We start from the raw sequence: 21,684 nt of genomic DNA on the forward strand, positions 1-21,684 counted from the left end.
TGTCCTTAGTGTAATCATAGGGGAGCGCAGAACTTCTGAAGTTAGTTTCTAAAGTTTGGCAGATTTAAGCACTTGTATTTCCCAAGTGACTTTACCAAGTCTCTAAATCAGGCCCTTGATTTAGAGGGCCTGATTTTCATTATTAGATACTCTGCACCATTTATGTATCGGTCCTGCACAGTTACTCCTGCAACTAGCATTTCAGAAAGCACCTAGAACTTCAGAGTCTCCCAAATGGAAGTTTGTAATGGTGCTGGTCATCCATGTCCAACACCTGTTCCAGCAGAAAGGATGGAAGGGTTGCAGTGATTTTTCAGACACTGTGTGCCATGTGCTATCAGCAAGGAGATGCCACACAGATGAGGAGGCACTTTAGAACATGTTGTCTCTGAAAAGTGAGAGGCGAGAGTTATCCGTAAGTGGCAAATCTAAGTGGAATTCATGTGGCCTCCTTGCATCACTGGTTGCAAGACAGCTTACCTCCACATCAGCGTCTGATGAACAGTTGGCCGTAGGTGAAAGACATGGTTACTGACTGCCAGGTTGTGTTCCAGCCGGAAGGGCTCCAGTACAACACCATCTCTCACAGGAAACGTCAGACGCAGCTCATCATTGTGGTTGGCTGGGATCGAAGAGGGAGAGAAAGCGTGAACTTTCCCTTTAGCATCTGCAGTGCAATAATAATGTGTATATTTATACAGAATAGTAACAAATGGCACAGTGATCTGCTACTGGGTCTAAGCAGGTTCATACACACTTAAAGGAAAATCACAAGGTACAAACTGATATGAGTGACAGAGCTCAAACTGATTGTGACGTCAAAACAAAGTCTTCTATTCTCCCACACCTCACATTTGGACCTTAGCATCCTGACCATGAACAGAAACCAAGCCTGGCAAGAATTCCTAGTTTTTTGTTACTGGATAGGTTCTATGTCCAGGCTGACTCTGTTGGCAGAAGACTTGACAACAAATCTCTCTATTATGGCAAACAGTGATAATGCTTATTTTCTCTGGTTTGAACAGCAAACATTACCCAATCAGTTTCAACAGTCTCATCAGCTGAAACTATCCAATGACCAAAGATACTTGTTTTTAATTACAATCTGATCTCACAACATGACGGCTTGTGGTAAACTTACAGCTGATCCATGAAGTATGAATGTCTTTAAATACTATGCTCTTACTCAAATAATACTGCAGGCCACCTTTTACTTTATTTCTCACCTATCCTGACCTCAAAGACAGGTTGCAAAGTGCTAATGCAGCAGCAGTTATTTTACAGAAAACATAAAGGTTCTCCTAACTTCCTAGTAAATGGTATCTCCTATTGTCTATCAGTCACTTCAGAACCTCAGGCATCTTGTGATAGTATACAGCCAGAGAGATCTTGTTATTCCTGCCCTGTACCCAGCCAAATGCAGCTGTGACGTTGAGTGGCTCTGAAAGGAACATATGTCAATTTTTGGCCTACTACTGACTATTCTTAAGAAGCCTATATGGATCACAATAAAGACACCACTATAAATATTCACACTTCACGCTATTCTGCAAAGATGTTCAATGAATGGCTTTGCCCTTGAACAAAACAGATCACAGTGAAATTTCATACAATAAACAAGCCTACCAAGCACACATAGCACAACACAAAATCAAGTGGTTTATCCTCAGGAAGTGTACCAAAGGAATACTTCAGAAGTAAAATCTTTACAAGTTTAACCTGGAAGAACACTTCTGATATTCTACTTCAGGAGGGGATAGCAATCTTTTGTTTTCCTCTCCACTGTTTCTAGTAACCCTGCACTGTGCAGGTCACCTATCACAACTTCAACAATCAGCCTCTCCCAGAGCAGCAATCAGAGCTAGTTTCCAGACTCTGAAATATATGTGGCAGAGGACAGAGACAGTAAATGACTGTGGCGGCATTCTGTTTGCTACTCACTTGGAGGTGGTGGTAAAGCATTGATATTTGGTTTAATGTCAGGTGGGAATGGTGGTTTGACATCCTGGCTAGGTGACAGGTATGGAGGAATATTGCTCCCTGGAGTCATAGGTGGTGTGGGATTTCCTGGAACAGGTGAATGAGGGTAATTTGCCACAGGTACAGGCCTTGATGGCTAGAAAATAAGTAACATCACATTGTTATTGCAGCCTGAAAATAAGAATAATAAGCCTTGTGAACTGCACTGCTATCAAACACCAAATACTACAAACAAGGTAGGGAGGCCCCTCTGCCACTGGAAGGGGAAGATACCATAGGAGGTCCCATGAGGCCTCCAGGGAAGAGGCAGACTAGGAGAGCAAAGCAGGAACTGAAAACAGACAAGCCAGCTTAACTCAGGCAATGACCACATACAAGCATGGCTGCCAAAAGGCCTGTCGCATTCCTCTGAAGGCTCTCTTTCCAAAACCAACTGTCAATTCACTTTAGTTTTTCCACACCACCCCAACCCACCCAGCCCTTTGTATCTCTTTGGCTTCCTCCCAAAATAGCCCCACTGCACAAAAGCCTACATGAAAAACAAATTCCAAAGACATGCAATTAGAATGTTTCTGTCCCTTTTACTGTCATCTATCCTTTCTTCCATCCCCGTCCAACTCATCTACTCAGAATGAAAGCTCTGAGGGTCAGGGGATGTCTTTTATTCTGTGTACCTACAATTAGATTTTGTTCTTAGTTTGATGCTGAATAAGACAAATTAAAAGAAAAAGGAAGGTTAGGTATAAATAGCAGCTATAGTATTAAAACATCGTTGGTTTTGTTTCTTGTAATTAAAGGGATGGCTGTAGTTAACAGAATAAACCAGTAATGAAGGAAGCTGACATTAACCAAAACTGCTATTTCAAGTCACTCTCTTGTAACAGCTCATGTACCATAAGCACATATTCATGGGAGCGTCAGCAGACGAAAATCTTTACAGCCAGCCAAAGTATCAAGACTTCAAACCTGATTCTGTACCTAAATGCAGCACTGCTAGCATAGGATACTCTAAAGTGTCTAAGAAATCTGGGCATTTCCATTTCCAGCCATTTTTGCTTTTTTAACGCACAGAGTTACTATCTTCGCAATCACTATAATCCGAAGGTTCAGGTCCTGTCTGTGGCAAGCTGGAATTTTTCCACTAGCCAGGATGAGCTCCCTTGTTAACAAGGTCTCTTATTTTCTGTTTCCAGAACAGTCGTTATTTGATACAAAATAAAGGATGCATTGGAAAGACCACAGACTTCCTGTTAGAGTTATACTGTAAGGAAAAAACTTAAAACTCATTCTCAAATACACACATGCAAAATGTATTAAAAAATCTGTCACTTAAAAACTTGACTGTTGAGATCATCTGCTGTTATTTTAGCATAAGTGACTGCACTGGAATTACAGCAGTTGAGGATCTGTCTCCTCCTCATGTTCTTCCTGGCAGTGTACTGCAAAAGCTGCCATGATGCAAGAAGCACTCCTTTGGGTACCACAGTGGACAGCTTGGTAGAGCAGATACTCTATAATAAAGAGTGTTGTTTCCTCTTTTGTTTTTTCAATGGTTTGGTTTTTTTTGTGTGTGTGAATGACACTGGAACAATTCCAATTCAACACCAATGTGCAACTTAGATTCTTTAGCCCACATTAGAGATCAGTAAGTAGTTAAGAGACTTCAACAGCTAATGCTTTAAGAGCAGGCTAGACCATTGATGGTTCTCCGCATTTTTATGCTCACTGGAGTACCCTGTATGCAAAAGATCACTTTTGTGTGCAATTCAAAGACATCAAACCTCAGTAGGCCCTCAGTACAAACTCAGTTTGGAGAATATGAAGTGCTCAAAATGTATCCAATAAAGCAGGCTTTAGGCAAAATTTTAACAATATTAATTCCTGTTCAAAACAAGCAGCACAGAGGGAAAAGAAGGAGAAAAGGGGAGGGAGAAGTCAGAGGAAGTCACTCAAACTTCAGTTGAAAGATTAATTCTACAGATGGAAGAGCTTTTAAGTTTGAACTAGCTTAATCCAACAGTGACCACTGTAGGTCTGAAAATGGGATGCTGCAACACTGACCTTGTTTATTACAAATTTCCAAAGTTGTATTTTTGCAGGGTGCCATGAATAGGTGAAAATATTACACCTGAATCTCATTAGGTACCTTTTTTTCACATGCTATTTTTAAAGCAAAACCAACATTTCCTTGTAAAAGCCTCTAATGAGCTCCAGTACTGTTCAATTTTCTTTATTTTTTATTAACTGCTCTGAAGTTAGAATGCAACTTGGCTGATTGACTTGATCCTGTGATATCCAAACATTAGTAAAAACACTGCTTTTTTTCCCCTTTCCTTTAACTACATAAAAGCAATAGCTATGAAATAATTCATGCGACTTCATTCATAAATGTCTAGTGGAATGCAACAAGACAATCTGAAAATTCTTACCTTGTAATACTGCCCCATGTTGACTGTTGGAGGAGGGTACTGCCCTGTGTTTTGCTGGCTTGGCATCCTCTGTCCGGGATAGTTGGGAGATGTAAGGGGTCTTGGAGGGTTGGGAGTGGGGTACTGACCAGGCTGGTTTGGAAACTGGCTATTTGGTCCATACTGCTGGTTTCCATAATTCGGCTATTTCATGACAGAGATTAAGGAAGACAAAGATGTTTCATGCAAGCAGCTGTCTTAAATTGATTATTAGCACACATTCGACAGCAGAGCCAAAACAAAAAACAAAAAACCCCTCTGGGTGCATACTTCTCAACTTAGTGCCACTTCTGCCTAAATCAGGTCCTTGATGGCTGGAAGGGAATACTCACTCTAAAGCATAAAAATCCCACACACCAAAGTGGGATAAGAATAACTGTGCATCTTAACACACACACTTAGCCTTGCAGTGCTGTTCAAAGGGCACTGTGTTTGAAAAAAACAGAATTACAACCAGATGCAGTGTTCACAAAATCTCTGTGTTGTTGCAAGTGCTACCAGCCCCAACCCTGGGGATCTGTTTCCAGATGGAGAATGGAAGCACAAAAAGTACTATAAAAAAAAAAAATACCCTGGAATGGGCAAAAACCTGTGTTGTACACGTGTCTCTGCTCAATACAGCTGCTATCCTGGCTTTGTGCTAGAACATACAGCAAGGCTTTAACAACTAAAGAGATGCCACCACTAGTCATAAACTCCCTGCTAGTGCTAACTAGTACTGTGCTGCAGTTTTGGAGTTGAAGTTATGAAAATTGGAACTTTAGAGGTAATATAGTATCAATTTGAAAAATTAACTGATTAACAGGCAGTTTCCATAAATGAAGCCTTCAAAAGCTAATAAGGAAATAGCATCTCTAAGACCTGCAGAATTCCAGACCAGAAAGCATGTAACATTTAGGGTATTGTTCAGCACTGACTTCTTGGAAACATGACCATATTCACTTACAAGGAAATACCTGCTTCTGAAGCTGCAAAAGAAATCCCAAGGTAACAATTATCTGAACAAGACAGATTTTGTGTTTTCTTAATTGTAGAGTAAATAGCAGTATGAAAAGCCATCCTAGAGAAGCAACTCCTGGTAAAGCACACCACTTTTTTTTAATTTCTGAATACTTTTTAATTAATTAAAAAAAAGTAGTTTGCAGATCAGGAAAGACATGTAGCCCAATAATAAATGTTTGCTATACTTTCTGCATGTTGTGGTACTCTTTGCTATATGTTTTCTAGAAAGTCTTACTACCATTATTATAATCAGGGCAATGTCATAATATTCAAAGCTCTACACCTGAAGCTACAGCTGTTGTTTTAGTCTCAGTTTAATACAGAATTTCACCAGCAAATTACCTCTGAAGCTACTAATGTGGCTAGATTTGTAAAGATAATTAGGTGCATATAGAGCTGAGAGAGTTGGTGGGATTTTCGAAAGCACCTACTGCCTGATTCATACCAATTTCAATAGTAAAATGCATTGGTACTTTTTAAAATCCAAAGGCTTTTCTGTCTACATCTTTGGTTGTCTACATGTCTAAATTTTGACGCTAAGTGTCTTGCCTTAAGTCAATGGCAATGTAATTTTGTCTACAAAGCCACTCAGATCCCATATAACAGCATGGGAACTTAAGAGAGAGAACACTCCAAATAAACTTATATCAGATAAATGTTGACAGAGAGGGATTTGAGTTCAACATGATTTATATTCATCTCAGTGCCTATAAAAAATAAGCCTCAAGAAGTCTGGAAAGCGATTGGTCTTTAAAATAAATGTTATCACTACTGGTGTTCATACAATGTCCACCCTTGTATCTCTTTAGAACAATAAAACCACCCAATAAAATGCAGATCACATATGTACTGGGCTCAAATGAAGTATTTCACCTTCAACATCTAAGTTGTCACATTAAATAAATCCACGTCTGTGAAAGAAGTCTACTTATGGTCTATGAATTCACCATCTAGCATGAGAATCTTCACGTGACGTTTTGTGGGCTCAGCTGATTTTGGGTCTTCATTGGTTTTAATGACTGTCATCTTGACTAATACAGCAAGGGTCAACCCCAAAAAAGAAAGAGCTGCTTCCACTTGTATTTTAACGGCAGCATTCCTATCAAGGCTGGAACAATGATGTACCTATCTTACTGGGATGTGCACCACACGCATGTTGCAACACAGGGAAACAATGTATACAAAACATAATTTATCTTATTACCTCTCCTGGGTATGGTCTCTTTATGCCCTGTATAGGCAAAGACTGGGGGCGTGGGCCTGGGTAGGCTTGCTGAGGCATCCTCTGCCCATGGGTGCTGAAAGGACTCATCCCAGGAGGCCGAGGTTGGTTCATGCCCATGGGCGGCCCACTCATGCTGGAAGGTGTCATTCCTGCTCCCATGCTTGCTGGGTTCATGTTGCCTGGCATAGAAGCAGGGCCACGAGGACCAGGCTGGTTCATAAACTGGTTGTTGTAAGCCTGAGTTGGACCCATCTGGAAAGAGGAACAAACCTTCAACGGAAGAAGAAGAAAAAAAAAAAAAAAGAATAAAATGCGACATGCATTTAAAATGGGAGGAGGGAGCTGAACATGCTTTTGGGGGAGGGAAGAAGGGGAGGATTTATGTCGCATTTTCCGTCAGTGTTCTCCAACATTTGATGAGCAGCCACGTTAATTATAACAACTCAATTGGAATTGTAGAAGGCATAAGAGAGGAAGACAGAAGTAAGTCTAAGGTGAGCAATTAGCTTGTTTAAATTGACTAGTTATTACTGTAAGGTAAACACGTTAGGAAGTTGGCTGTGTACATACAGCACAACGCTACAATTTCTAAAGCGTGCTTCTTTACATCACCTGGCATATGAGGCCATATACATCAGGACTCAGAGAGGTAAAAAAGCTAAGGAGGGAAAAACCTGAATTGATCAAACCCTTGTTTATTTTAAGAAAAATATTACATGAAGTCATGACATGCTGCAGGCTATGGATCACCAGAAATGCAGGTCTCGCATAGCAGTTCTCACAGACAATGTTAGTTAAAAGCAAATCCCTTTTCTACTGTTGTTTCCTTGTTTGAAGGGGAAATCAACCAACCAACCAACTGTAGCTGGCAAAATAAACAATTACTGAAGTGGTAACAAACCTATTTTAAGATTCTGGAACACTTTACCAGGTACTCAAATTTAAAGGTTCAAAGGCTGGCAGAGGCAGCAATAATACATCACATCAGATGCAGCTGTAACTTCTGGTAATCTTTGATTTTTTTAAGGGACAATCTCCAAACTACAAAATACAGTTAGGCAGGATTTATTTCCAACCCTAACTATCCTACGATTCTACAATTTAGTGGGAAAAACATGGGAGATCAACTCATACCTACATACACACATTCCAGCAGTTTCCCATCAGCATTTATAACCATGCTCATGCACAAAAAAAAAAGTAATAAAAAAAATAGAGTAGGCATCCTAATAAACAGGGAGTAAGAAGAACAGCTCAATTCCCTGTGACGGTCTATATCAGGCAGGTAGGAAGACGCGAGGGTTACTCCCTTACCGGTCCATACTGGTTCATGTCTTTATTCTGCGTTTCTTGAAGGGCTGCCACAGTGGCTGTAGCTGTGGCTGTTGCTGTAGCAGCTGCAGCTGCAACTGCAGCAGCGGCAGCAGCGGCAGCTGGCTGGGTGAAATCAGCTGGCGGCCTCGTGTGGGGTGGGATCCCCATTCCTGCAGGGGTATTTGGGCCTCCTGGGTAACTGACAGGGAAGAAAGGAAAGAAAGAAAGAGAGAATTAAGATGCGCCTGGTGATTATTTTTTTTTTTAACACTGGTGTGATCTTCATCTGAAACTGTTCCAAAACCATGTACAACACCTAATGAAAGCCAGCAGGACAAGGCATGAGGTGTGTATATGAAATGCAAGTGTTGCTCAGGTGTAGCAGTCATAGCCACTGGGATTGCAAGGACCCACCATCAGTAATTTCAGCGGCAGTGTTCTGCTTTGCAGATCTGTAGCTTACTGTGAAGCTGAACTGAAATCCTGGAAGTTAATGCACGCTTCATTTCCCAGTAGTGTAGGGGTATATCGCACAGTGGCATGAACAGACAGCTTTCTTCCCTACAGTGTGCTCATTTGTCTCAGTGGTGAATTACACCAAGTGTTGCCAGCATCGTAAGTGCTCTTCCCTGACCCTTAGCAGAAAGGACAGGAGAGCCCCAATGCAATCAGCTCTACTGCATCCCATACAGTGTATTCTGCAGTTCCTACCAGGCTCTCCTATTGATCATAAGATAAATTAAGCTAAACCATGCCTTTCACACTCCAAGACATCAACCATTTTTATAAATATGAGCCAGTATACTGTGCCCATTTTAGAGATGTTAATACAAAGCCAAAGAAACTTTCTGATTTGTTCAAGGTCACTCAGTAAATCAGTGGCAGAGATGAAGGGAAAGAGATGTTCTCAGTGTCCCAGGCTTTTATTCTTCACACTAGACTGACTATGCTAACAACCTTTTCGGCAGGCTTTGCAGAGGGACCATAAATAGTGGTTTCAGCTAAGTGCACTTACCACCCTTGTTTACAAAGCATAGACACAGAAAGTAAAAATGTAACAAACCCCAGGCTATTAGTTTTTGCCTTATTTCACTAATGCAGCATTTACTTCCCTGAAAAAAATATACAGCCTGACCATCTCTCTCTTAAGAAACATCTTCACCCCCAATTCTTTTCAAATTCCTACTGTGGAGTAAGTATATGGCCAGAAATATGCACTGGAACCTACTTTGCCTAATACAAGTTTATTCCTCCATGCACATGTAGAAATTATACCATCAATACCTTTCACATCCTGGCCTTATTAAATGTTAATCATTCCTAAGTGTGTGGTTTGTTTAACAATCTCTCTTAATTAAAACTTTATTTTGGGGGGTTATTAAAGCTAATTGATTGACTTAAGCCATTTCTGTTTACTGTGATGAATTTTACTGCAGTTTGGGTAGCTGATTTCTGAAGCTGTAAAAGCAGCATGCACTTGAGTTAACCAGCATAAAATAGCTACTGAGACTTTATATAATTAAAATAAGCCCAAGATACTTCTGCCAGGCCACTAAAACAAGCTTCATCAATGATTTACATCCATTTCCCACCTCACACAAGTAAATCTTACCTGCCACCAAAGCCTCCACTTCCAGGATAATTGGGTCGCCCATACATGCTCTGCTGTATGTACGGCTGAGTGGAGCCTGCCTTGGCTGAAAATTGTTGCTGCTGTCCAGCAAACTGAGGGGAATTGATACCAGGGTTGCTGGTAGTCATCCCAGAAGCCATGGGATTTCCTGCTGGGTTCATAGGGTTGTTAGCATTTGCCATTGGATTTCCCAGCACCTGTGAGGACAAACATGAGAATAAAGGGCTGTACCTTGAACTACCTCAAGCAAATTAAGTTGATTTTTTGCAATCAATAATTTAAAATACAATCACCCTGTACTCTGAACTCCAGTAAGCATACACCTTTATGAAGTCTAGGTGCACATTCTTGGTGATTTCTTCTTCTGCCATTCCAAACAAACAAGAGTTTCTGATCTCTAATTATCCTTCACAGATTTTTAACTAGAGGGAACCCAAACTAATGTGCTTATGAAAAAAGTTACTACACAGACCTCCTAGAACCATGCTCTGTTTGTGATGACTTCATCTGATTAAGTAAATGCCTTTGTGGTTTTTTTTTCTGGATGTAGGACTTCAAAATAATTTGCAAATATTCAGTCCCATGGGCATACTGCAAATGGTACTACAGATGTAGAATTGTGAAAGAATGTATTTTAGTGTCCCCTATTCTGTTTTTAAAAGCACTTAGTTTGCTTGTTTGAAGCATTTTTTTTTTCCATTTGAACCAAAACTGTTATGATTTCCTTTGAGATGTAAATATGGCTGTTCATGCATCACCTACATGGAAATCTGTCTTCTCCTTGGGAAAAAATACAGTGATTTTTGCACAAGACCAAATTTCAGTTTTGGGAATTTGCAGAAGGAAATCAGTGATCCTGGCCAATGCCTTTTCCCTTGGGGAACTTGAAGACTTAATGGAAACCCTGTCATTCATTTTAACTTGTTCTGAACAACCACAACCAAACTTCACGTTCCAGAGTTTCGTCCTTCTCTTGCAGTGATTCTGAAAAACCATTTTCTTCTTTTTACCATAGCACTCCCCCCCCCCCCCCCCTTTTATTGCATGTTCCTCTGAAGTATCACAAAGAATTCAAGTAACGTTACAGTGTTTTAGGATAGAACAAAAATCTGACTCTTCCCCCCCATGTCCCCCTCTTTCCTTTTGCCTTTTTAAGTGTGAAAGATTTTCAGAGGAAACTGTATTTCCACTTTCCGGCCAATGTATAGACTGTAGAAACACCTGTTTACTCAGGTGTTTCTTTCCCAAATGGGATATCTTTTCTTTTAAGGCGCTAAAAAGAAATCAACAAAAATAAACAATGTTACAGATCTGTGTAACTGTTTCCTCTCTATTTTTTTGAAGAGAGATTTTGCCACAGCCAATGCTTACATAACTGTCATGTGAGTATTTGTATGACTTGGCCCCTGAATAATTTCAAGTGGCTCAATCCATAACAATTCTGGTTTTATTTTTCTGACCAAGATTAAAATAATAAAAACAATTACACAGAAAATTTTGTGTTGGATGTAATATCACTTGATTTAAAAAAGGTAGAAAAGACAAGTTAGACTTATGTACTTATTAAAGATGTTGATGTGTTTAGATCCCTTCACCTACAGTGTAAGAAAAGACTACCTGAGAGCTTGATTTGCACCACATCCTTTGGAGAGTACACTGTCACAAAAAATCAGCATCTCCTTCATTAAAGCTGCTTCTTTTTGTGTAGCATAATTCAATACACATTGCAGAAGAAAAAGAGAGTGGAGAGAACCAAACAAAAATCCGCTAAGTATGGGTCTCACCTGGAAGCCAGGAGCTCATGCCTTTGCTCCAATGCATACTGAAATATTGTTTTAAAGTAAGGCTGGATTAACAGGAGAGGTTGAAAAGAGCACAGCCTATAGTCGGTAGTTAGCATCTCAGTGTGGGGGCAGAGCTGGCACAGGATTTCACCAGTCCACAAGTATGACACAACCCCAGGTAAAATCAACAATAACTGTCATTCGGTGAATCTAGCTAGAATTTGGTGTTGTTTTGTTTTTTTTTTTATAAAACAACTATTCCAATTAAATCTGAATTTCCCAAGAAGTTTGGTACTATCTCAAGATCATGCTTTTAGTGTTGAAACCATACAGCGCAAAATACGCGGTAAACCCAAGCCTGACATTTGCATGCAGCTAAAGGAGTTACTGACTCATGCTTTCAAACAACTCCTTCGATGCTTCCAAAGAGGAGACCACTGGAAAAAAATGCACCATATGCAACAAAGACACTCTTATCAACCCCAAGAGAATCTTCCAAAACCCCTTCCTATTTGCACACATTAGTGAAAACCTGTATCTAGAAGGGAGGGAGCATAAAAAGGAAGCTTACCTGGCTTTGAGAGGTGTTAGTCACACCCCATACTGTGGTGACCACTGACAAAGAGCCTGGAGGCTGGTTGGTATTTTGCTGCCAGGGAACAGAATCATAAGGGAAAGACCCATCACTGCAAAAACAAATGTTTGGGAGGGTGAGATTCTGAAAGTTTAAACACTGGCAAGTTGCTGGCAGGGAAAAGGGATTAAAACCTGACATTATCTTAACTCTCCACTCCTCCTTCAATTAGCCTAGTACTTTCACAAGTATAATTTTTTTTTTTTTTAATACCAACATGACCATATCGAAACCACACAGAACTAATGAATTCTTTAGGTATACTAAAGACAGGGCTTTCACCATAAGGTATGTTACCAATGAAAGTGAAAATAAACCTAGCAGCAGAGTTTCAAACAACTAAGCAAGTTGCTCAGAATCACTTATTTTTTGCCATCCATCTCAAGCTCTTTAACAATCACTGCTTCAACTGGCTCCTATCAATTCAATTAGATTTTGAGACCAGACTGCAGCTCCACTGTCTGCACCGGGTCCCCACATGGCCAGAAAAGCCGTTAAAGCAATAGCAGTTCACCATCATTTGGAAAAGTAAATTGAAATTCAGATAGTGTTCTCCCACACGATGGATAAGCCGCATGCCAAAAACAGTATCAGCTAATCAGCATTCTAGAAAATCAACTGCAGATACAGAACACATCTTTCAGATAAATATATGGTCGAGAAGATTGGGTTTTTCCATTAGCTTTGTCCACAGATACAAGCAAGCATTTCTTATAGTTCTTTTCACACGAAAGCATTGGTGGCTTCAAAATGAATGCAGGATAGGCATGCGTCTAGTGTAATTAATGATATATGCTAAATCCAGTGAAAGGAACTATTAATCCAAGAACTGTAAAATATATTCCACTTGAAATTTGCTTGTTCTCATATTATTAACTTGTAAATTAGATTTCTATTTGCATATATGTTCAAATACACACACACGTGATCTTTCATCATCTATATATATATATATATACCATTTAATACACACACACACACACACACACACATTGCTGTCTCATTTTCAAATGCCACTTACTTGTATTTTATAATTGAGAACTGCATTTTTGCTTGGACTACCAGCTATCACTGCACAGGGCTACCCTGCCTAAAGAATCCACTATAAAGGCTCTGTGAGTGCTTTATCTACATTCTTCAAGGCCTGCACTGTGAAGTGCCAAACAATCAATTCATACAAGACAAGGCGAGACAACCAACCTGCCAAAGCCCTACAAAACAAGGGCTGTGGTAGACTGGGGTGCTGACTCTCCCATGTTCCCAGACAGTACTCAAAGCTTGGACCACTTCTTCTTCCTGTGCTGTGAGCCAAAAATCAAGGACTACCCATGTGTTCATTCTTTAGGTTGTTTATAACACCTCATGCAGATCATTTAGGAATAGGAATTGCTTTGCTTAGAGCGTGCACACATGTGATAAAAAGTATGTCCCAAGTAACAATCTAATAACAGCATCAGCAACTGTATAAGGTAAAATGAAACAGTGAATACATTTCAGAAACAACTAGGAAATTTCAAATACCATAATGCTGTGTGAGCACAACAGCACTATAATAGAACATAACCGTGAATCTGAACTGACCTATTTCAAAATACCCAAATTGAATTAAGCAATAAAATCATGCACGCACACACACACACACACACAAAACACAACAAAAACCCCATCATTGATTAAAAAAAAGGGAAAAGAATAATTTCCTCTAACAAATAATTAGGGAAAATTAACCAAAAATAGTAAGTCTCTGTAATATGCTTGACATACAATGTTTATGTTGACAGCATCCATATAAAACAATGTGTGAATAAGGGCATATTTAACACCTTTCAATCAGTAAGTCCTTCTAGCCCACTTTTCTTACTAGATTTTCTCTTAGAAGGCTGAGAATCTTGCTCCTCTCATTCAGAGGTGCAGACAATAGCTTCAGCGACTAATATCTGCAAGTGATGCAATGCTTCAGCAGGTCCCCTCCACCCACCATGGAGACAAATGATGACTAACCCAGAATTTGTGACTGCTATTAAGCCTTCCTCTTTTTCCTATTCTGAATGATGCCTCCTACTTTACTTCCTTCTCTGACTGCTTTTGATGATGCCTGCTCTGATTTGTTTGGATATTTATGGTACATATGAGTGTTTGTATACTTCAATGACTACACAGAAGCTCTCTCCATGACATAAGCAGCAAAAGGACTCTGCAGCCGTTCCTCTCTATTCTCCATTGATGCACTGGGGACAGGTAACAAAATCTAAAGGACAAGGTAAACCTTTTGCAAGTGTAGGAGTAAATAAGAAGGGTAATGACAGGCAGGAGTCAAACCACAAAGTTGCTAAAGGTTCTCAAACTTCGAGCTAGTGATGCCTTAGTCTGCTTGCTGTTAAGAAGTTATAACTATTTCTACACTTTCTTCGCCTCCAAAGCATGTTCCTTGGACCCGTTTCTCACCTTTACAGTACACAGAAGAGATTTCATATATTACTCATCCATGGTTTCTAATGGTGGAGTCAGAGCATTTGTTTAGTGGAAAGCTGTACTGGGTTCTCAAAGACTACACAATCACTTCACCTAATTACAAAGAAGAGTGAATCACTCCATTTTTACTATATTATTGTTAAAACAACTCAAGAAACCACACTGTTGACATACAATGAAAGCCCCCAGCACAGGACCCAGTATAACACATGAAAGCCAGAAAAAATGACCAGGTACAGACTTGTTTAAAATAGTCATTGTTTACATTAAATCACATGACTATCACATGATCCAACACAGGACTTGGCCTTAAATCACAGACAAAACTAATAGCAGAAATTATGGCAACACTGGCATAGTGATATATGTGCCTTTCAGAATATCAGCTTACACACACCCTATTATACAATTACTGCACTAGACTCACTTCAATCTTCCCTTTAGTTACTTCAATGAGAAATACACAGCATTCTAGCAGTGCACACCCCCAGAATGATACTCTGGCCCATCATCAATTACACACTCGTTTGAGTATGACTTTTGCCATACTGGATACAATACCCACCCTTCCTCCACTGTGTGAAGGCTTCTTTGGTTTCAGACAGTAGGAGATGCTTAACTAAGGATTACTTGTCCCTCCACTTTGCTCTTTCAACTTGCATTTCTGCCCTAAGACAACCCAAAGGAGTGCTCCCACCATCAAAGGAAAATCGATATAAATACTGTAATGAAACATGACCAATCCAATTCTCATTTGCAAGAGAGCACTCACTTTCTGCTGTTATTATACAGAGCTGTGAATTATCCTGAAATCCCCTTCTTTAAACTTGAAAATGGCAGCCAATAGTGAAAGAAGCTTCAACCTCTCCAGCCACAGCAAAATGTTGCCCATGACATTGTTCCTGTTGAACGGTACAAGGGTAATTAAGTCTCTCACTACACCCTGGAGGGTAGTGAGTCAGTTTGGGCTCAGCTGGGGTCCAATAGAAGAATATTGACTAAATTTATAATAGTGTTAATGAACCTATACATACTACTGGTCAGCATTATTGGTCAAGCAGCAGAGGAAGCCATAGAGCAAAGAGGGAGAGATGGAAGGAAATAATTTCTCAAACTATGAGGTTGTGAATCCCTAATACTAGGAAAACAGAACCAGGTGCATATCCAGCCTCTCTGGAACAGTTACGGCCTTCATGTCAGACACAGGCTGTAGAAGTTGCTTAATAAAAAGTGAGCTCCGTATAGTAAATTAATACTAGTCAATTACTGTCATTTATACAAGATTTGTGGCATTATTTGAAAATGATGTATTTTAAATATGTTTATATTGTCATTAAAGCAATTGTATGTGTATCTGATACTCATGTTTACATGTCTTTGTTGCTTGAGGAAGAAGAGATACAGATGGTTTAGCAAAGTATGCATCCCTAGAGCACTGGTACTTTACACGCTGTGGAGGAGGGTAAAAAATGGAATTATACCTTTTACCAGTGATTTTTTTCACACGGCTTATTAAGAAAGCCAGGTGTCTAAAAGACTACCTTTATAAAGCATCTATCGCTGTTTTAAGCATTGAAAATTTATCAACTACTGCAGAAAAGCACCAGATGTTGGCTTTCTCAAAAGCCCTTTTCATTCCAAGCACTGGTATCAAGTTTCTCATAATTGGGCTTTCAGAGGCTAGCTGGCTAGTTTCTGTAGCTTACCCTCAAGCCAGCTTTACAGTTTTGCAGGGGTCTTTAATGCTTCTGAAGCACAGTCATCCTACCTGGCTGGACACATGCAGAGTCCACACAGTCGTAATGGACTCCACTAACTCTATTTCTAAAGGAATCTACTGGCTCTACCATAACATCTTCAGCTGACACCAAGATAAGCAGGTAACTGCCAGTGCGATGCTGGTTATCATTTCTCCCATGTCTTCTTTTGTCACCCATGGCCACACAGAGAGGACAGCATCTCATGACAAGGAGTGGGGTGCCAGAGATCTAACCCAGGCCAAACATTCTTTTGCAGTTACACACAGCTAAAAATCAGACCGGTCCAAATACAGCCCAAACCCAGGGCTACTGTTCTTGCCTGTCAGCATCTCTGTGTCTGCACCTTGATTTGCCTCTGCAAGTGCCTCTGGACGTGCGCGTGCTCAGGGTGCCCAGCACCCCTTGGCTGTATTCTTTGTTGGTGCCTCTAGGTGACACTACTTTAATACAAACTAAAACAGCGATTTCCAAACAAGGCTCCTTGCTTCTGCCTCATCTCTCTTTTCACCCTAAAACCTCATCTGTCTGCAGTGGGAAAATATCACAGATCCCACAAACAGAACAGGAAATAAAGCCCTGGGTAACTGTAGCACCAATACCAGTGTTTCATGCCCATACTGCCTTACAAGTTAGGCAGCTTAGCTTTCTTCATTCAGGTTTAGATTTTGTTTTACTTGGATTTCTCAAATGAACATCGCTCACATAGCTTTAATTACTAATACGGATTTGGTTAGCAAACCTTCTTGATTAGGGCACCACCATAAACTTATTTTAAGCATATTCTTATTTAAGAAAAAGACTGTTTTGCATGGTGCAGTGCAAATACTGGATTTGAACTGCCTTTTTTGGTGTGTTAATGTTATGGAACAGGCATGAATTTCACCACATTTTTGTAATTTTCATAATCAGTGTAAACAAAACCTAGTAACTTCTTTAAAAATAAAATCTCAAGAACAGATGGAATAGTATTTGGCAGTTTCCTGCAACACTAATGCTCCAGGAAGGACTTCAGCTAATTTTTCCCAATTCAATAAAATAGGAATCCCCAGCAATCTATTCATAAATAAACAACCAACCAAATCGATTATTGATTTTTAAATTTAATTTCTGGTCAAATTTCCACTGAAAATACCCTTGGCCTTGACTACCAACTTGGAAAAAAAAACCAACCAACCAAACCAAAAACCCAGTATGACACCCGAAAGCCAAAATTTGTTTCTGCTTGCTGGCAATCAAAAACATTTCACAGATCTGCTTTTGCTTTCTTTTTAAAAACCTTGGACATTCAAAAGGAAACCACTTCTCATTTTTCATCGAGTTTTTTTTCCAGGGGAACAAAACTTCACCAGCTGAAATACATGCACCCTCTTCATACTGCTAAAGCGCTTGGCCAAAGCTTTTCAACTCAATTATAGATTTTTCATCTAGTTAACAGATATTAAAACACAGTACTATTAAAAAATTTCCTAACACAAAATTTAACAAAGTTATCCCTTGGCCTTCTGTGCTGTGTTTTCTATAGATGTAGAAACCACTCTACACAATCTGTTCTCTGTTCTCAGAAAGGAATATGGCAGTGCAAGGAGAGAGCTGTGTAAGAAGAGCAGGAAGGCCACTTACTGTCAGCAAGGAAATACAAAGACAAAAGAATAACTACCTGTGTACATCACACACTGACATGAAGCAAACTAAAAGCTGATGTTGCTGTGTACAGGTATCCTAAGGTGCTTATGTTAAAGATGAGAAAAAAAAGAAGGTAGTGTAGGAAGTTTGTATATTCATACTGGCTTTGAACGGCTAGCAGTAATTTACTTTTGACTGATGCTGCCTATGTGATGCATACTTTCCTCAAACTGTAGTAACATTTGATGAAGCTTAAATTGTATTGGAATAAATTGAGGCTCCATCATGTATTTCACTAAACAAACACATAAGACAGAGTCCCATCCAAATCACTGGTTGTTTTTATGTCATGCAAAAGTGAAAAAAGCCAATTTGGAAGCATTCTGTGAGATTTTATTTCCTTCTGCTTCTTAATGGCGTGACTCCAAACATTCAGATCTTACAAAGAAAATATACAGCTTCAAAAATTATCATATCTTCCCCGCCCCCCCCCCCCCCCCCCCAATTTCTCAAGTTTGTTGTTTCCCTCTACTCTTTCCAACTATGTAAGTATGTTCTCTACTCCTTTGGAAAGCTTTGATTCTCTCAAGTCCAAACACCCAGAGGCTCCATAACTAGTCCTTCCCTATCAAGAATTACCTCAAGTGTCATTTCGGTACTGGATGTTGCCTGTACTATGAGCTATGTAGACTGAAGAGAAGACTGACAGCTGTTAGAAAATTCGTAATTCACTGTAAAAAGAAGGAAAGCTGTTTTCTGGCAAACCATTTGAAAACACAGAAGAATTCAGAACCTGTTCTAGATGAGCAGATGCAGGTGAAGCAGCCAAAGGGTGAAAGCAGCAAGCCATTTATCAGCGCTGTGGTTTGGGTGGCACCTGCAGTAAGCAGGTGGCTATCACCCCCTGCCTCTGCTCTCTTAAATATCAACACACACTTTTACAACAACCATTCATGCAGCCACACACATACCCACAATACATTTGCTCCCGTGGAGGCTGAGACAGCAAAATCCAGCCGGCAGATCAGCAGGTGATACAAAGTACCTCTGAAAACTGAAAGCCCTGAACTCTGTCTTCATAGTCCCGACAAGGCCTGTGAGGCCTGGATGACTTATGACTGCACGAGGTGGGGTCGCTGTCTTCCATTTCACACTGGGTTGCTACGGGTCAGGCTGTGGCATGCTTGCTGCTGCTTCCTGGCGCCTGCCTCACTCTACACCCAGTCACATCAGTTAGAGAGCTATGCCTGCAAAGTACCACGCTGCTCAGCTAGAGTTAGTGCATCTTAATCTAACCCCTGGAATTAGAAAAATGCATCAGGCCAAATAATTAGATCAATTCAGAAGTTTCTGAAGCTGCACACACCCACAGCCCCCTGTATACACACACAACCCTGCTATGCTACAGATTTCAGATATGTCCATGCACACGTGTGTGCGCACGCACGCAAAGATACACGCAGTGATAACACAACTTATTCCTGTCCATGTGGAAAAAACGATCACAGCTATGTACGTAAAGCATAAGAAACAGAAACTCTACTGAGACCTGCTCCAGCCTCAGAAGCAGTAGAACGGGTTACCATCATCTGACACTGGGACTAGAGAATCCATCTGATCAAAGGAAAAAAGATTAAAGCATCACACCCAGTTCTATTGTCACACAAGTAGACCATGCAGCGCGTTACTACAGCCCAGATTACAGTTACAAAATCCACCGGTAACAGCCCTGCTATTAACATGCCACCTGTTACCTTTTCCCAAATGCTGAAATTATCTTATGATCGTTTTCAGCTTGACAAATGCAGTTTAATCTTTATTGCATCTCACATCACAGACCTGCTTCATCCATGTCTTATTTATCTCACGTGTGTCGGAATGCAACCCCAAGCCCTTAGTCCCCCCCTGCCACCAGGCATTCTTTCTACTCTGCTTTATCAATATACCTGGGTTTCCATATCCGACTGCTCCTTTACAATAAAAAACACACCCACCCAGTATTCTACCATTGCCTGTTGCCTTGGTAATCCAAATGCCTGGGTACTCGCTGATTATCGGCGAATGAGACTCGCATTGTTCACACCGCAGCGCGTCTGCTATGTTAATGTGAGATAATGGCAGCCAGAAGACTCCTTTTGTTCCCAGCTTTGCTGTTTATTCATAGTGCCTGGAGGTCAGCGACTGCTACAACAACCGGGGAAGGAACCGCTGTAAGCGTGAGCAGATTCCACTTCTGCTTTTGCCTCTGAGACAGAGGGAAACACGAGCAGCCCCGCACAGCGAGAAGGGCACCGGGAGCTTTGCAGTCTGACTCACGCAAGGTGTAGCAGGCGCCTAGGAGGAAGATTTGATGGACTTGCACTTCCGAGATTTTAGATGAAGCTGATTTACGTTCCCCGACAACAGAAAAAAAACCTGCTTTCTTCAAGAGGCGCGGCGGAGGGCGGGAGGGGAGGGGGCAGCGCACCGCCTCAGCTCACTGGAACCTCGCGGGGCTGGTGGCTCCGGGGCTGACAAGGGGAGCGGGGCGAGCTCTGCCGGGCAGCAGGTGCCGCTGGCAGCGGCCGGGGACAGGGCGGCAGCGGCTCCCGCAGCGCCGGAGGCTGACACGGGCGGGTCGGGTCGGGTCGGGTCGGGACTTGACGGGACGGGAGTGGGCTGCAGCGGGCAGCCGCCGCGCAGCCCCTCGCCATGCGGCGGCGCCCGGAGCGGGCGGGCAGGGCAAGGCAGGGAAGGGGGAGCCCGGGCAAATGCCTTCGCCGGCGAGGGACGTCTGCGCCCGGTGGCACGTACAGAGCAGATCTGAGAAACGTCTTCCCGAGCCGTCTCCGACACTCTGCCTGTCAAAGTTGTTTGGAAATGCTGCTGCTGACACAGTGACACGGGCAAACAAACCATCACATCGTATCTCCCCTGACGTGGTAAGTGGGAACGGAGAGCATAAACAGACTGTGGTACCTTCCCCGCATTCCCAGCGTGGAGGAGATGAGGACATGCCGGAAGATGCCCCGGCTGGCGTGCTGTTCCTCATTCCTACAACAGCCCTTTCACGGGAAGAAACCTCCGATTCCTGCTAACGGCACTGCCAGTATCTAGTTAATGTCAGAGACCCATCTGCACCGGTCGCTGATGTGCTCTGTCTACCGAGCAGGCTTTGTTGTCATCAATAGCGAAAACAACGCAGATTTTTTTTAGCAAGAATCTCTAACCAATTTTATTTTAGGGAAACCATTAGAAAAGACTGCATTAGAAATCACTGCAAATATCAATGACTATTTCATTTTCTTCCCACTTCGATACTAAAGACACTTAAGAACCCAGGTGTATGGGAATAGCAGGAATAATAATAATAAAGACAAAATCGTATCGGGAATTTACTCCTTTTGTAAGACATTTGCAGGGAAATCCTGTGGAGGGTCACATTTTCATCTAACTGAATGAATGACAGATGCGTGTAAAGAAAAGACATCAAGAAAAATACAAGGTTTTAGACAAAATACACATCTGTGTCCCTGTTGGAAAATTACCATAAAGAACAGAAATCTTTAAAAAAGACAAGGCATTTGCCATCATTTATGCCAGATATTTTTTTCACTAAACTGAAGATGGAACACGTCGCCAGACTGTAAGTCCCTCCCTGGGCAGAAGCCATGTCACCTCCTGGCAGGCAGGCTGAGTGCAACCAACAGCACAGCATAGCACGGGTACCCAGCAAACAGCTACACACACTGAACCCACCCGGGCTGAACCCGGGCTCCCCCAGCCCTCTGTGCCTGTGAAACCACACTC

At 41.3% G+C, this 21,684-nt stretch overlaps 1 protein-coding gene across 11 annotated transcripts in view; it reads right to left on the reverse strand.

Annotated features, from left to right (window-relative positions):
- The window catches only part of ZMIZ1 (zinc finger MIZ-type containing 1), a 344,473-nt gene that overhangs the window by 24,370 nt on the left and 298,419 nt on the right, over positions 1–21,684 (reverse strand). For 7 of the 11 annotated variants that reach the window (XM_061450341.1, XM_061450374.1, XM_061450321.1 and 4 more), the window contains 7 exons: positions 11,978–12,092; positions 9,602–9,819; positions 7,990–8,188; positions 6,655–6,945; positions 4,410–4,592; positions 1,942–2,116; positions 481–667 (listed from right to left, as the gene is read on the reverse strand). In XM_061450341.1, coding sequence (XP_061306325.1) covers positions 481–667; positions 1,942–2,116; positions 4,410–4,592; positions 6,655–6,945; positions 7,990–8,188; positions 9,602–9,819; positions 11,978–12,092 — 1,368 coding nt within the window. Of the gene's footprint in view, positions 1–480; positions 668–1,941; positions 2,117–4,409; positions 4,593–6,654; positions 6,946–7,989; positions 8,189–9,601; positions 9,820–11,977; positions 12,093–19,889; positions 20,320–21,684 lie in introns of those variants that run through there. The other 4 variants (XM_061450402.1, XM_061450356.1, XM_061450410.1 and 1 more) reach the window with 4 other exon arrangements.

Source organism: Pezoporus flaviventris, unplaced genomic scaffold (assembly GCF_033815535.1).
Source record: "Pezoporus flaviventris isolate CSIRO_AGI_PZ_B2104156 unplaced genomic scaffold, CSIRO_AGI_Pfla_v1 ptg000001l, whole genome shotgun sequence".
NCBI classification, from domain to species: domain Eukaryota; kingdom Metazoa; phylum Chordata; class Aves; order Psittaciformes; family Psittacidae; genus Pezoporus; species Pezoporus flaviventris.